Consider the following 16,085-nt stretch of genomic DNA (forward strand, 5'->3'; position numbering starts at 1 on the left):
GGCTCTGAAAACTTCAGCCCCACAAATTTTGACACATTTAGCGCATGCATAGCACCTGGATGCCTGACATGAACATAAAGAGTGTCTATCAGGCTGATTTTCACTCAGCCTTATAGGCACTCTTCATGCTTTGGAAAAAAATTGGAGGGGCCGGGCCGGGCCGGGCCCCTCCTTCCTTAGAGGCAGCCTATTTCATGCCAGTGCAACAGGACACTTAATAGCTTTGTGACACTTTGCTTCAATGGATCAATGCAAACACCCCATAGGTTTTGAAACTAAGCCCACTCTACTCAGATAGCTATACTAGCCTTTGCATAAAAAATGAATGCCTACTTGAAGCATGGGCAAAGAAGGGGAAATGTGTTTATTTCTGAACAAAAATAATAATGCAATGCATGGATGCTGCAGTTCACAACACACATCCAGTGAGTAGGAACCATCTGAGTTTGTCTACGCATAGAAATTTGTACTGGAACGGTATGCCTATGCTAGACAGCACACACTTACTTTTGCACCATTGTGCAAGCCAGTGAGGGGTGATAAGCAACATGTTTGTGCACCAGCACAGTGTATGACAACAGTGGCAGGTCAATCTTTGTAGAAATAGCATTGCACTGTGTTTACTTCCAGGCACAATGAAGCACAGCATATTTGGATGCTGTGCTGCGTTCGAAAAATTTAGAAAATCTGGACCAGAATCCATTAGAGGTTGTTCTCTCAAATGTAAGTAGGGTAGTATTACCTGGAGTGACAGTGTCCAGCTGTATTCAACATTGTCTTTGAACAGATGTTTGTGAGCAGTGAGATTAAGGACTCAGGAGGTGAACAGGTCGCATTGTGAATAAAGGTGTATAAGGCTTCTTTTGCTGTCATATGATATTGGGTTGATGGGCAGGTGGCTATGGTTCTGCTGTCGCATGATGCAGGGTGGATGCGGATACAATGTAGGGAGTTTTATTTGTGTAACTGAGTATATGATGGTGGGGTGATGGGGTATTATGTACCTAATATTGTGTAGGCTGTTATTTCTGGTTGAAAAGCACAGTGGTTTAATGTACTGAGTATTGTATTCCATTAGTTGGTTGTGTGGGTGCACAATGTTCAGTGTGTTCATGTATGATGATGGTTATATGGCAGTGGATATTTGTACCATGGTGTGCTGAAATACATTAGGGCCCGCGCTCTCCATTTTAGACTGCACATTGTAGCTTAATGTCTTCTTTTTTTTTTAATTGTGACTTTTTAATGTTTTTACACTTATACAATGATGTACCAAGACACTGTACATACAGCTTATTCCTAGTAAGCGTTGCTGTCATGTAGTCTGTATACTCTGTCCAAGGCTAGGCACACAGAACGTGATGCCCTTGTGTTATGACTCTCTGTTTGAGAAAGCGCTTGGGCTCCAGACAAACCATTGCATCAATTCTGCACCTTTGACACAATGCAACATGAACAGTGCTTTTTATTATATAAACAGCCACTGTGCTACATTCAGCAGAGGAGCAATTCTGCTGGGATGATCCTGGAAAGTGGTGGACTGTGACTGAGATGCAGCCCTACTGACTCTGTCCTCTATCCTGTAAAGGATGATAGCCTGCTGTAGCTCAGACCAGCTTCCTGCCATATCATACCCAGTTATGGGAGGTTAGGCTAGCCCAATGGATCTAGCAGACAGTACTCCCACTATGCTCTCAATTGTGTAGGTAGTAGAAGATAAGAGTGTAACAATATAGTAATTTACCATGGTTGAATCATTTATCTTTTTCACCATTCTCATAATGCTGGCTACAATGCTTTGGTTCATCTGCCTAATAATCGCAGCTCATGCTTTCAACACAAGAATACGATTGTTTCAATAACTTTTTGAAAAGCCATTTTTGTATCTACTTGTATTGACCTCGGACATGTAGAGTAACAATGAAAGTGTAGACCTGTTTCCGCAATTTACTTGGGAATGAGAGTGGTCATGTTTGAGATTGTTGAGGTACCCTGGTAAGGTTAGGGGTTCAGAGGGGGCACTGTGAGTTAGCTAGGAATTGTGTCAACATGTACTGATGGTATGCGTTGACTAGTCCCTATGTTCTGACTTTCGTTTTGACCTAATGCACAGTCCTACTTAATTTGCTAGAACCGTATTACATGGTGGTGACAACGTTCTAGGCCAGATATTTATTTAACAGGTCTCCCGAGCAGTTCTTGCATGTTCCCAAGGCCCTCTTCTCACCTCTGTGGTGAAAGAGATTTAGCCTCCACAGCTTAGTAGGAAGCACCTATTAATGTCAGTAGGTTGTTCAAGCATGAACCTTTAAAAGGATTATCCTACTATAGTGTTTTCCTTTCTTTGAATGCCATTCATTAAAATGGCCCTAGCAGTGAAAATTCCTATTAACTTGTAGAGCACATTTACTGGCACAAGGACTCCTTATGTGGGGTGGGCATGTTACCTTCCTGGTTGAGGTACACAGAGCTTATAAATGAAAAGTATTCTACTCTTGGGTTAATTTTCCTGCAGCAGATGGCACAAACAGACATTTCACACATATATTCCAGCTGCATTACCAGGTCAATATAGACTTTAAGAACAATTAAAAACAGCAATACATTTTCAGGAACATCACAATTGGTTCCAAAGCACCCTCCCACATACAATTCAGAATGTAAAACTGGGTCACCGAAGCAATGATGGGGCAATCTGGTCAGTCCTAGCTGGCTATACACCCTACCCAAATTTAGCACCATTAAATATTGCTGACCTCCATACTCTTTATGAAGGTCTAGATCAGCTTTATAGATGTTTAACACAGTTCATTACGTGTACAATGCCAACTACCTAAGCAAGGGCTGTTCAAGCTGTGTAGCCATAGTTAGCTGTTTCTGCAATTAGCCCAGTTCTATAAATGCATTTATGAGTAAAGTTCCCATCAAGTGGGAGGAAGTTCCATTTTGGATTGCACAAAAAAAAAACCCAGCTTCAAGCAGTGTTTTCCCATACAAGACCCCAAGATAAACAGAATTCTCACATTGTGTCTACCACTTGGTATGATTCCCCCTGTAGAAGCTGTTTTGCCTTAAGTACTCAAGCAGATTCCAAATTAACATGGGGCTCCCCTGCCCTGAATTTAGGGATGACATTAATAGGCAACTTTGCCACAGTTGCTACAATTATTTGAGGTAATTTTAAAGTAGAGGCAGCACCGCTGGCAGGATGCCACTAGCTCGCGCAGATTCCTGTAGTTGACCAAAAATCACGAATTACCGAAAATGACTGCTGAAACCTCTACATCTATAGGTCAAGATAATTTGGGAGCCAGGCCCTATAAGCCACAGCATACAGGCAGAGCTGAATCAGATAACACCAAACAGGCACACAAGTCTTCTAAAAAATGCTGGGATAAAACAAAAAATAAGGCTAAAACAAAAACCGGAGTCCTCTGAAAAATGTTATAAATTTGCGTAACAGTGAAACTCTTAAACAGCCTGATACGTATCAGTATACTGATACACGTCCTTCTTGTTCGTTTCAGGACTCACTCAACAAATGCTCACAGACATGGGGACACAAAGAGCACAGGCATGAAGAGTACGTGAAGCCGAAAATTGACTCACAATGGTCGTCTGACATCACCATAAAAAAGGAAGAGAAACCTCCACAACAAAAACCCCAGTTTAAAAAGAAGAAGGTGGCAGGTATTTCCACTACGTATGCCACACAGATTGAGAACACTCCTTCAGAAAAGGATATGAGCAATGACACTGGTAGAAAGCTTAGCAGAGGTCACAATAGTTTGCCAAAAACTTCAAGAGTTTCTTGTTTTGAGGGCAACTAATGTAGTTATTCAAGTTGAAACATCACATCAGCAGGTTAGACCTCCTTACAGACTGTATGATTTGGGCATCCAAATTGAGGGTGGCATACTGCGCACTATCAAAGTAATATTTTGGGAAAATGTAACCATCATCTATGACAGTGGTTCCCAACCTTTTAACTTCTGTGGACCCTCACTTTATCATTACTGGAGCCCGGGGACCCCCACTGAATCTTTATTGGAATCCGGGGACCCTCCACTGAGTCATTACTGAAAGCTAGGGACCTAATCTGTTAATAATATTTAATTTTCTAAGCTGTCGCGGACCCCCTGAAGGTGCTTTGTGGACCCCGAGGGGTCCCCGGACCACAGGTTAAGAACCACTGATCTATGACATTCTCTTGGCTGAGGCAGATTGGCCACCTGAGTTTGTTAGAAACGTCCCACAAGGAGTGGATGCATTTACACCTTCCTTCTCTGTTCTTGTCCCTGAAGTTGTTAAACAAGTGCATGGCATAGAATTGGCTCTCTCACATGGGTTGGTGAGTGGATTAGTATATGAAGGGGGAATGTGTGGCTGTATGGTGGAGGGTGCATTGGCTTAGGATGGTGGTTGTGTGGATATGTGAGGATGTCTGATGTGTTTCGTACAGTGTTCATGAACATCCCAAAGTGGAATGTCTGTTCCTGCGTGAATAATAAGTATTATCATTATGTAACACAAGGGTACTTATTAGAACACACCTCAAAAGATGAAAGGCTGAGTCAGATCTCTCAAAGTCCAAAAATCACTTATATCATCAGTGAATTAACTCATCTGTGCCAAAACACTCATGGGTGAATCACACACCAAAGAAAAGTATGCATGTTTGCACGTAGAGGGCTTTTATGCAGCAAGCTGCATGCACACAGATAGTTGCATCTGATCATGTAAAAGACAGTAGCGGCTGGGGCAACCAACCAAACATTTAGGGTACCAGCCACATATGAAAACTAAATAAAAATGTACTCACCCCCTTGGCTCACCTCGTTTGGTCCTCCTCCCTCGGCGCTCTGACTGCAGAAATGTAATGCTGCACACCAATCTAGATGCTGCTCCCATACTGCTGATGTTAGCAGCATGAGAGCAGTGCCAGGATTGGCTGGAGCAGGCTGCCTTGACGCTCCTGCAGGCACTGGAGGCCTGTGCCCGCTCTCCACTCAGCTGTCTCAGACAGCTGAGTGGAGAGGTTTAGACTGCGCCTGTCAGGCTGGCCGATGCAAGATGGCCGGCCAAAATGACATGCGCAGTGTAAACTGTGGAGTGAGCATCGCTCCTGCCAGTCAGCAGCAGTGGCTCAGCCCCCAAACACGGCTTGCCTGGCAAAGGGAAAAATGATATGGTAATAATATATTTTTTTTCACCTTTTTGGCGGCGCTGGCAGCAGTAGGGAGATGCTCCTCTGCCTAAGGGAGCGGTTGCCATTGGTAAAAGAACTACAAAAAGGTCTGTAAGGGAATGTGATCAGTCTTACACTAGGCCACTTTCAGCGGCCCCACACGCTTGAGTCTCAGTCTTGGAAACCCTAATACTGTCACCATGTAGAAGGGCCGGATGATATCAGCTGCTTGATCATCCATTGTCCCTACACAGAGGATAGACAGTGAGCTCCTGCTACATTGCTACACTTGGGGGTGAGTAGAAAGTATTCTCTCACACCATTAGGTCGAGTTTCAGTCAAGGCATGGAACTGAAAATGGCTACAACAGTATTAAATGAGAAATGGTTAATCGGGAAACCTCGTAGGGTCTTTGAGTAGACAGTCATCTTGGAGGAAACGTGGTCCTTATCACAATAAAATTATTATATTTTAGGTTCTGGCCCTACTTACGATTAAGAATGTGTGATTTAAAAAAGCAGCAAGCCCTAATTTGGCAAGTTCTATCCCATATTGGGGCATCCTAATTGCATTATATCTTCATTGCTTCCATTTCACTGCACCTTCTTCAGTTCTTGTTACAAATGCTTGCTAAAACCTGAATTAGGCACAGTCTGTACTTCTCTACTTGTGAGTTGTAAAATTATTGTATGATATTCCTATACATGGATTCTTAATGTAAAACAATATTTATTTGTTCAGCTCCCCAAATTAGCCCAAAGAAGCTATCAAGAAATGCTCTGAGAAAGGGTACGTTTTTCGAGTGATTGCAATCTGCAAATGTGGGACATTTTTTAGGGGTTAGCTATCCCTATCTGACAGTGTGCCACCCCTTCCTTAGTCTCACTGTATGGCACCCTGAGCTGTACCAGTAGCCACTGTATGGTGCCTCCCTAGTTCCTGCACGCTCCATTCCTGCCTCTGTATCCTACTCTTACACAACCACGCAAACCTATGTGTCCACCCTGTAGCCTCTCTGCGTGCCACCTTGTCTCAACTCTGCCCGCACGTGGGCCATCGTCCTCCCCTACCTCCCCTGTCTGTGCTCCTATTCACTGCATCTACTCTGTGTCACCCTTGCCCCACTGCTAGCCATGTGTGCTGGATTACCCCCTCATGGTGGCCCTCTTTCTGCCTCTAGCCGTCCAGCACCCACTCTGTGTCTCCGCTGTCTCCCTTTTGTTGCCCCTCTGCCCCGTAAACTGCATGTGTGCCTCTGTCCTTCTTGAAGTCTCCATGTACCAGCCTCTGAAACCTGTGCCAGCTCTTGATGTGCCCCACACTCCTCCACAACCCTTCTATCTGCCCCGTTCATCTTGCAGCCCCACTGTGTGCCCCCCTTGCCCTCCATACACCCCAGCTCATCAAAGCTTCTGTGTGTAATCCTGTATCCTCCCGCCCAAATATTCCATCAGCCCTTTCTGTGTGCCTGCCCTCCTGTGTAGAACTCATGTTTCCCATGCTCGACTCTTTGTGCCATTTACCCCCTGATATCTACGTGTGTGCCCTCCAATCCCCTGCAGCCTCATTGAGTGTCATCCAACCCCCCTGCAGCCACTCTGTGTGCCCCACCTTCTCATGCAGGTCTTTTGTGCGTCCACTGCCTCCCGTCTATTTGCTCCCACCCCATTTTCAGGCCCCATGTGCTGCTGTTATTCCTTGACCTGCAGCCTTTCTGTGAGTTGCCCTCTTACTCTGCATGCCCTTTTTGTGCTCCTCCACCTCCGAGCAATGCTCCTCTGTGCACCTGCAAGCACCGCAATGCAAAATACAAGTTACTTCACTTTTAGGTATTTTGTTCACACATTAATTATAGCTCCTACGAAGAAAAACACAGAATTCCATTAAGCGGAGTCCGATTGGTAACCTAAAATATGAAAAGTATAAAAATGAGTAATGTACATAGTGTAGAGCTCTTACCTTAGTCAGATCCATGTATTCTTTAAGGCCTTTGGTCATGCACCAGTACCGCCACACATTCAGCGCATAAAGCGTAGCCTTGGTGGTGTTGGGGCTCACAGCACTGATACACAGATCTTTCAAGTCATCGTTAAAATTAAATACTGGGAATTTGTTCAGCTTCGTGGAATATGCTGGAGGAAACAAAAATGGATTCGCATCACTTAATACATCTTGCATTACAAGTTCAGAATAAAAATGTAAATTCCCCGAAAATGAGCAATCACACTCTTCTCACATTCAAAGGTAAATTGCAGTTAAAACAGTAAACCAAAGTGAAAACTACCCCAACTGTATTTTTCAGAAAACAAAGTGTAATGATCGCAGCAGGCAACAGGAGGAGGCAGAGACTAGCTAAAGAAAGAAAAGGCGATGTATTTGTATCAAGAACGTAACAGGAGCTACCACACAGGCTGACAGGGTCCTCTTAGCAGCTTTCACCATCTCCTGACATGGCCAATCCTCCGTGATCTCAGCTGTCAGCATTCTCCACTTTGAAATAATTACATTCCAGAGAGGAGAATGTTAGCAGCCCGGGCGGAATATCACATTACTCTTTCCTTTACATAGGCGAACAATCCAAACAATAATACCATAACCCAAAAACGGGAACAAAATCAAAAGAAAAGAAATATAGTAAAGAACAAATGAACGCAAGAAACTTAAATACAAAGAAAATTTGACCTTAGTAACAATCTGTAATGGATGGAGAAAAGTATAGTGCAATTGCTATTGCGAATCCACCCTGGTACTTCAGCTCTTAACTAGATTTGATTGGTGTTTAGCTTGCCTCCGGTGGGTCTGGATTGATTGGTGCTCAGGTTACCTCAATCAGATCTAGTTTGGTTGGTGCTCAGGGTATTGTTGCCAACCTCCCTTGAATCATGTCCAGGTCTCAACAAAAACTCAGACACCTAATTGGGCCCGAACCATCCTTGTTCCTCACCACACTTACTTTAACCAATGACGACCATTAACTCTGATCGCATTGCCATTCTCTTCTCCCTTCTTTGAAAACACAGCTTTTTTTATACGAACCACATCATACACTTTAAGCTCTTGTTTGCCTACCCGATTGTCAAAAGCCTTTTTCTGTTTAGCTTTAGCCTAAGTAACATTAGCCCCCACCACAGTATCAACTTCTTTCATTTATACATCTTGCTTGACCCACTTACCTATCCAACTGGGACAAAAACGTTTTTGCAGGAATTCTTCCCCTTAAAAGCTCAAACGGTGGTCAAATGTAAGGAGAAGAATGGGGGCTGGTGTGATAAAACCATGACATTCTAAGAACAGCATTGTTCACAATGCACTTTTTCGCAACAGCCCACAGTACACAGTGTACCAAAATCACGACTCATACTTTCAACTTAATCACTGGCCTGGGGTGATCTAAAGACAGTCTGAGGTGCACAATATTTCCATATCTCAAACATTTCTTGACTTCTTTATTCGCAAACTGGATTCCATTGTCTGACACAAGAAACTGAGGAAAACTCTCCCGAAGGAAAACGTCCTTTTAGAATTCAATAACAGATTTGGCGCAGGGTTCCGCTACAAACTTGATCTCCAGCCATTTACAATAAAAGTCTACCAACACCAGAGAAAAACATGAATGAGCAGGTAAGACACTGATTGGTCCCAAAAAGTCAACCCCTACTTGTTCCCATGCTTTTCCAGGACACTCAACAGGCTGCAAAGATGGCTTCCACACAACAAAAGAGTTTTCCGCTGACAAACAAATCACACATTCCCCAACAAATGGATCAACTTCCACGTCCATGGCCGGCCACCAGAATGTTTGTTTTATGTATTGTTTGGTGAATGTGGGCCCTAGATGTCCTTCATGGGCATTCCTGATGATTCTGTGCCAGCTGGCCTCTCATCAACAACCCATCTCCAACTGACAGCTCCTCATTAATTTTCAAAATGGCTGACATGAATGTGCCACAGCCTTTTCTGTAGGTCAACCACTCCTTACATACACCATGACCTGTTTGAGAATATCATCAAGCAAAAACTCTGCCCTCCTTTCAGCCTCAGAGATGGCACACACGTTTTCTATGTCCACAGAAGCAATCAATCAGTTTTCTGCACTTGAGTCCTCACATTACTCATCACTCTCACCATCAAAAGCAAATCTGGTCCGATAATCTGCCATAACATTCTTTGCCCCTTCTGTGTGCACCACTTCAAAATGAAATTGGGGCAACTTGGTAGAGAGTCTGACAATGCACAGGGTTTGGTCTTTAATAATTCTTTCCACACTCAAAATAGGCATCAATGGTTTGTGATCTGTTTTCACCATGAACTTGGTCCCCCACACATGCAGGTTTGGATTTTTGGATGGTCCACCAACATGCCAACAATTCTTTTTCATTAGCCGAGAAGTCCATCTAAGATCTCCTAAGCACATGAGATGCATAACTGACAATGTTCCACACCCACCCCTCCATCTTTCTGAGTGAGAATGGCACCCAACCCATAATTACTCACATCAACTGTTATGCAATATGTTAAATTATGGTTATAAGCTTCAATATTTTGCCTTAATATGGGTGGCATAGTCTGGTATGAAATAAGAATAAAATTGACACATACCCATAAAAGATTTTAGACCCACTTTATCCACAGGCACTGGGGCATCATTTATTGCCTCCACCAAACCAGGTATGGGTTAAATCCCCTCACCCAAAACTAAATGCCCCAAATATTCCACTTGGAGAACTTATACCTTTCAATTTTAAGGGCAGCCCCTTTCTCTTGAAGAGTCATAAGCACTTGTAAAATAATGGAATCATGCTCTTCCTCTGTGGATGCAAACATGAGAACATCATCTTGAAATGTAGTGGCCCTTTTTATCCAATGAAGCATGTGATATATGAACCTCTGAAATACCGATACCACAGAGGCCAAACCAAAAGGCAACCAGCAGTGTTGCCAGGTACCCATGGGAGCTACAAAGGCCTTTTGTACCTGGATCCCATTACCACCCAACCTGATTGTAGAGCAGAAGTCAAATTCAATTTTGTAAAAACGTTTGCCTCATTTATTTGAGCGAGCAGTTCTGGTGTTTTGGTTAAGGGGTGTGAATCCACACGAATGGCTTTGTTTGGATTCTGCAAATCTATGCAGACTCTCAAATCGCCACTACGCTTCCTTGCAACTACAAGTAGTGAAAACCCTATGGAAGACTCCATAGGTTCAATAGTCCCCTTTTCACACAAAGACTTAAATTCTTTTTCCAAGTCTTTCCTGATAGAAAATGGCACACTCTATAATTTGTGTTTCACTGCAATGACACCTTCCTTGACTTTAATTCTATGTTGTAAACCCCTAATGGTGCCAAGATCATTTGTGAAAACAGTAGGTAACTTATTCTCAATTCTTGGTGCCTGGTCTCAACACCATACAGAAATGACCCTGGTGAAACTACCCCAGAATACAGAGACCCTAGACCTCAACATATACCTTACCAATGATCTTCCTGCCACTGAACATCATAACATCTTCAACAAATCCAGAAAGAGATTCTCCTTCCTTCAAAAGATACAGGAGCACAATCGGGAGGCTCCAACTCTCTGACATTCCACAACTCTTCAAACAACTCCTGAGTGATTATTGTAAATCTGCCCCCAGAATCAACTAAAAGTTTTACTACCTTGTCCCCAATTACAACATCTAAGTAGGTATACACACAACATCTAAGATCCCCCATTACCACATAATCTTCTCTGACTACCAGTAACATATCTCTGAGATTGTCTTCTATTTTGGTAATGTTTATCTCCAACTGTACATGTGCCTTAACCGTGACCACACGGTTCTAAATACATTCTAAATACAAATAAATCTCCTTTTCTCTCCTTACCTCGTCTCTGCGTCCGACTTGACAGGGTCCTCTCTGCAGCTTTCACCTTCCCAACTGACATGACCAACCATCCATGTTCTGAACTGTCAACATTCTCCACTCTGACATAATTACCTTCCAGAGTGGAGAATGTCGGCAGCCCGTGTGGAATATTACACAAAGGATCACTTTTTGTAAGAGATTGTAAGTCTACTACTAAAGAAAAAGAAACAGGTCTTGTTCAGAGCCATTTTCCATAGAGGGCTGTGAACTTCCACTCAGAAACTATGCTCTTTTGTGATGTGTGTGTGTCTCTCTTTGAGGCACCTGACACTGTCCAGAAAGGAATATGATAACACTTGAGTTAACTGCCCTGAGAAGAAAATCATACATTTATTTTACTTAAAGAAATTGCTTTTTAGTCAATCCTTGTAGAATTTCAAATACCTGATCCTCAAAGTTTTGGAATTACGTGATTTACACAACACAAGAAAATAAAGTCAACAGTTCAGGTTCCTAGCAGTCTAAGAACAAAACTGAATTCACAGCAGCTAATCAAATTTATAGGTCTTTCATCATGGGCACAGGAAATGCAAGGAGGGGGGAGAGGGTCATGGACAGCAGCAAAGAACACTACTTAAGATACAAAGCTGACAGGAGTGCACCCTGGCTACTCTCTGGTGAAGCTCTCAGCCAGAGCATCTTAACCCTTCCTAGCCCGATCATCCAGAAGCCTGGTTCACCCTCAAAGGACACTAGCAAAGGGCCCCTCCAAACAAAACCCTGATTTTGTTCCACTGGAGACCCACTGAGGTAAATTTGGTGCTGTGTTGCTGCGCCCCCTTGCTCTCTAGTTGAGACTTTCATTCCACAAACCCAGCAATGGCATACCCTCCTTCCTCAGTGAGGAGTGATTTTGCAGTCAGCCCTAGGGCCTGCCAGAGATAATAGTGGTGGTACAGATCAGACAGGGAGAACAGTCGGCAACTGGAGATGGCCGTACAATGGTCCACCCTTGAAGTTATCTGGAGGTCCACCATGGACTGTTGTTTGGGGTCCAAGGTAGGGGCTCACTGATGGGACCTCCAGGGCGCGATACACTGATCTCTCTGTGAACTATTACAGAGATCTCCTTAGCTGACCTCTAACCTATTTGAGATAGGTCATGTTGTGGAAAAAGCCTAAGAATTACTTCTCCAAAATTTGAGTACTTGCTCACTTTAAAGGGCAAATGTACGGTAAAGAAGAAGAAGGGCCCACTCATGGGGCACCTTTCGTTGGGTGAGCAAGTACTACTCAACTGAGTTAATGGCCTGCATAGCACCCTGAAGGCAGCATAGATAGGAAATACAGAGCAAGCTATGAAAGCCGTCGAGGTTAAATTTGAGACATTTAATGAAAGGATCATGGAATGGAACAGAAGCTACTCTGACTGGACCCTAACCTAGGAAGCAGTAGCACCAACAAGAATGATGAAGAGGTCTTTTGAAGATAATGCTAGTTTCAAAAAGAGCAAGACTGAGAATATTTTTGGGGTTAATACCAAATTGATGACAATGGAGAATATGAAGAGGGAAGCGCAATAGAGGATCCTGAGTATTCTGCCAGAGGTTTCTGCAGAACACCTACAGATCAGTCAAATATGTTGAAAGAGTGCTGAAACTGAAACATACAGCAAACAATTTAGTACCCTTGTTGTGCATACTAATTTCGAGAGATGTACAATGCTAGTTCGATCTTCATCAATTAATATTATCAATTAATAACGATCACTGGGGTTCAAAGCAGCATACTGTGGAAAACACAAAGAACCATGTTTACAAATTAAACAGTAGGACATTGCAACATTGCACTGCACTTGACCTTCAATTGTGTGCAGACTAGAGCTCCGCCATAGCACCAATTCTCATTTTGAAGTTGCTGCAAATTACCAAACTAACATATGTGGAATAAGTTGGGCTATTAGCCTAACATCTGTCATATGGGGCAAATTGTAGGCGAGGATCAAAATTATGTTTAGGGTCGATACCAAGGGTTATTGACTGATTTAAGGGCAATAGTCCTGTTGGCACATAAAAGTGTCAGTGGTGTCACCCCTTCCACTTCCTGTGCCTCAAAAATGTCTGCTGTGTATTGTAAGAGATTTTTGTTCAAAGGCGTATTAGTATTAATGAGCTTGAATCTAGGCAAATAATTTTACATTTGTACTGCATTAGATCAGTCATTGTGATCACTTCCATAAATTCACCACCTGGAGTTACATCCTCTATGGATACCATAAACCTTGAAAAGGGATGCTCAGCAACACGCACCCTAGCCATCTCAACCCGGTTGCGGCTTGTTCAATTGAATTGCCTCGCTGCACTTATTATATACCCAAGCATCTGTGGAGAGTCTACAAACTGCCTGACCCTGCTTGCACTATATGTGGGAGCAGCACAGGGATCTTTTTACCACATGGCTTAGAAGTGTCACATAATCCACAAGTACTGGCTGTCCATATCTGAGACCTTATCAGGGGTCCTGGGACTGAACCTCAAGGCATCATCCAAGGTTGAGCTGTAGGGTCTGGTATGCGAGGTGGGAGCCTCAAGAGGGGACCGAACCATACTGTGGGTGGTCACGGTGTTAGTGAAATGTGTCTAGATATTGGAAGCCACCAGAGGCCCCCGACACTGGGGTGGTGGAGGTCAGGTGAGGCTATTAAAGATGTATGTTTTTCAAAGAGAGGGGTGGGATGATTGTGGCTGTTTACCAAGAAGGTATATGGGAACCACTATGCAGGTCTGCAATGATTGTGTCTGCTATGTGCCTATAACAAAAATAATAACGTTTGTTATTACAAAAAAAATATTGAAAAGGCCCTAGGTTTGCAAGCCATGAAGGGGCGATACATTTGTGCTATCTGGATGATTAAAGTTGATGTTTTGCCCAAAAATATGAAGGCACAACTACGAACCATGAATATTAAAGTGTCACCCTTTTAATTAAAAAACAAAACAAGTATTGGCAAAGCTTGGTCCGCTTTTTGGCTTTGTGAATGCATGTTGTGCATTGCCATTAAAAACAAAATGATTGTTAGTGGGAGCTGCTAAGCCCTCGTTCATTATTTAAAAAAATAATTAAAAAAAACATATATTTTTTTTTGTCTCAAAATGAGCACTGAAGTGATCTACTTTGAGTGCTGAATTTTTCCTGGTGAAAGGTCTGAATGCCTTCACTCACATTGAACTTAGCCAATGGCTTAAGTTGGGCTGACTTGCTGCCCCATGCAATATGCTGTAGTGGGTGAAACAAATGTCACTGAAACAACAATCACCAGATGAAGACGGCTGGCTGTACGCCCCTGTAAGCAAGAACATTTTACATATAGTTGTACTATAATAAAAAGGTCTCGGCTAACGCCAGACCTAAAGTCGTACCTTTACTGCACATCACTTTTAATTTTTTCATTTTTATGAGGTCCCAGTTCTACAGTTTCCTAGGTACACTGCCTCAATGAAGCTACGTTCTGCACATAGAGAACCTGGAAATCCTTCATCTTGAGTGAACACTGCTCAAAAGAAGAAAGAGTTGTGAAAATGTCAGAGGCAAGTGCGGGAGAGAGCAGGATCTGTAGAGAAGTGCTCTCTTCTAAGCACCCTTGAAAACCATGGGTTCCTACATCCAAACACTGAATGGCTGCATGAAGGTAGCGGACATCATCAACTTCAGGGCTGAAGATCTTTTCCATAGCTCCTCAACAAAAGAGCCAACAAATGAACAAGGGTATGTTAAAACAGAGTTTTGGAATTGTTGAGATGTTTCTAAACTTACTCTGGAAAGCAGCTTTCTTTTAAGCTGCGCTCTAACCTCGAAGGCCACTTCCCTAAACTAAAGACCTGAGTTAGATCTTGGTGGTAATGGTCCCGCTGTCAACTAATTGACTGGGAACCCGTCCGCCACCTCAACAGTCTGCCTGCTATATTTAGATGTTGGTATGTTGGCGGTCCATTAGACGAAAGTCTGCATTTTCACCACCATCCATGCCAAGAATCACTGCCTGCGTCTGCAGCGCAATAAGGAAAGAAGGCTGACGGCAGGACCCCAGACACCTTTCCTGCTGTGCAGATCTGAATGTGCCATACCGCCAAGTAAAAAGTGGCGGAAGAACCTCCATGTTTGAGATGGCAGATTGGGGGGAAAGGGAGAAAAACTCAAGTAATTCAAATTTTTTCCCCATTCCACCCCCTTTTTTGACTGGGCACGACTGGACAGCACCTGCGTCACTGCTGCCACAGACACATGAAGAAAACACAACCCCTGTCGCCGCATTGCCAGGGTATGATGGGTAGGCACTGCACAGGAAAGAACCACTGCAGGAATATACATGTCACAGTAATTTGTTTTAATCACTGTGACATGCACAACACACATATTGGGCACAACACGCATAACGCATCCGTACACAACTGTCATTGTGGTGTCATCATTCACTGCAAAATGAATGCTGGCACCACAATGACGGTACATTTGCACTGGGCAATGGTGTCCATGTGTGTGCAAAGCAAGGGGACCTGTACGGGTGGGTTTGTGCTATCTGTTGTGTATCTGAGTCAGTATGTGTATGTGTGTGTGTGTGTGTGAATTTGGCTGTTTGACATGGAGTGAGCTGCAGTGGGTGGTGTGGTTGTGTCTATATGTATGCTACTTAAATGTGAGATCGATGTTGTTGTCTATGGTGTGTTGCCGTGTCACACATTCAGGTGATTGTTGTTGTTGTGTGGTGGATGTTGTTGTGATGCATGTTGTTGTGCTTGTGTGTGAGTGTGTTTGTATAGCTGACTGTGTAGTTGTGTTAGTTGTTGTGGTTGGTTTGTGTATGGGTGCAGGGTCTGGTGTGTGTAGGCTGTGTCATGGATGTATGTCAATGTGTGTTTTCCGCATGTAGGGGTTGTGTTGTGGTGGAATGGCAATGGATTATTGTGTGTATGTGGTGTGTACTGTGTAGTGCAGGGGTACGCATATGGTTAAGGGACAGTGTGTCACTTACCTCTCTTTCATAGCCCC

General features: G+C 43.4%; 1 protein-coding gene across 2 annotated transcripts in view; it reads right to left on the reverse strand.

The window, feature by feature from the left end:
• The window catches only part of KIAA1958 (KIAA1958 ortholog), a 262,828-nt gene that overhangs the window by 7,420 nt on the left and 239,323 nt on the right, over window positions 1-16,085 (reverse strand). For both annotated transcript variants that reach the window (XM_069238652.1, XM_069238644.1), the window contains one exon: window positions 7,148-7,320. In XM_069238652.1, coding sequence (XP_069094753.1) covers window positions 7,148-7,320 — 173 coding nt within the window. The remainder of the gene's footprint in view (window positions 1-7,147; window positions 7,321-16,085) is intronic.

The sequence above is a fragment of the Pleurodeles waltl genome, chromosome 1_2 (assembly GCF_031143425.1).
Source record: "Pleurodeles waltl isolate 20211129_DDA chromosome 1_2, aPleWal1.hap1.20221129, whole genome shotgun sequence".
Classification (NCBI taxonomy): Eukaryota; Metazoa; Chordata; class Amphibia; order Caudata; family Salamandridae; genus Pleurodeles; species Pleurodeles waltl.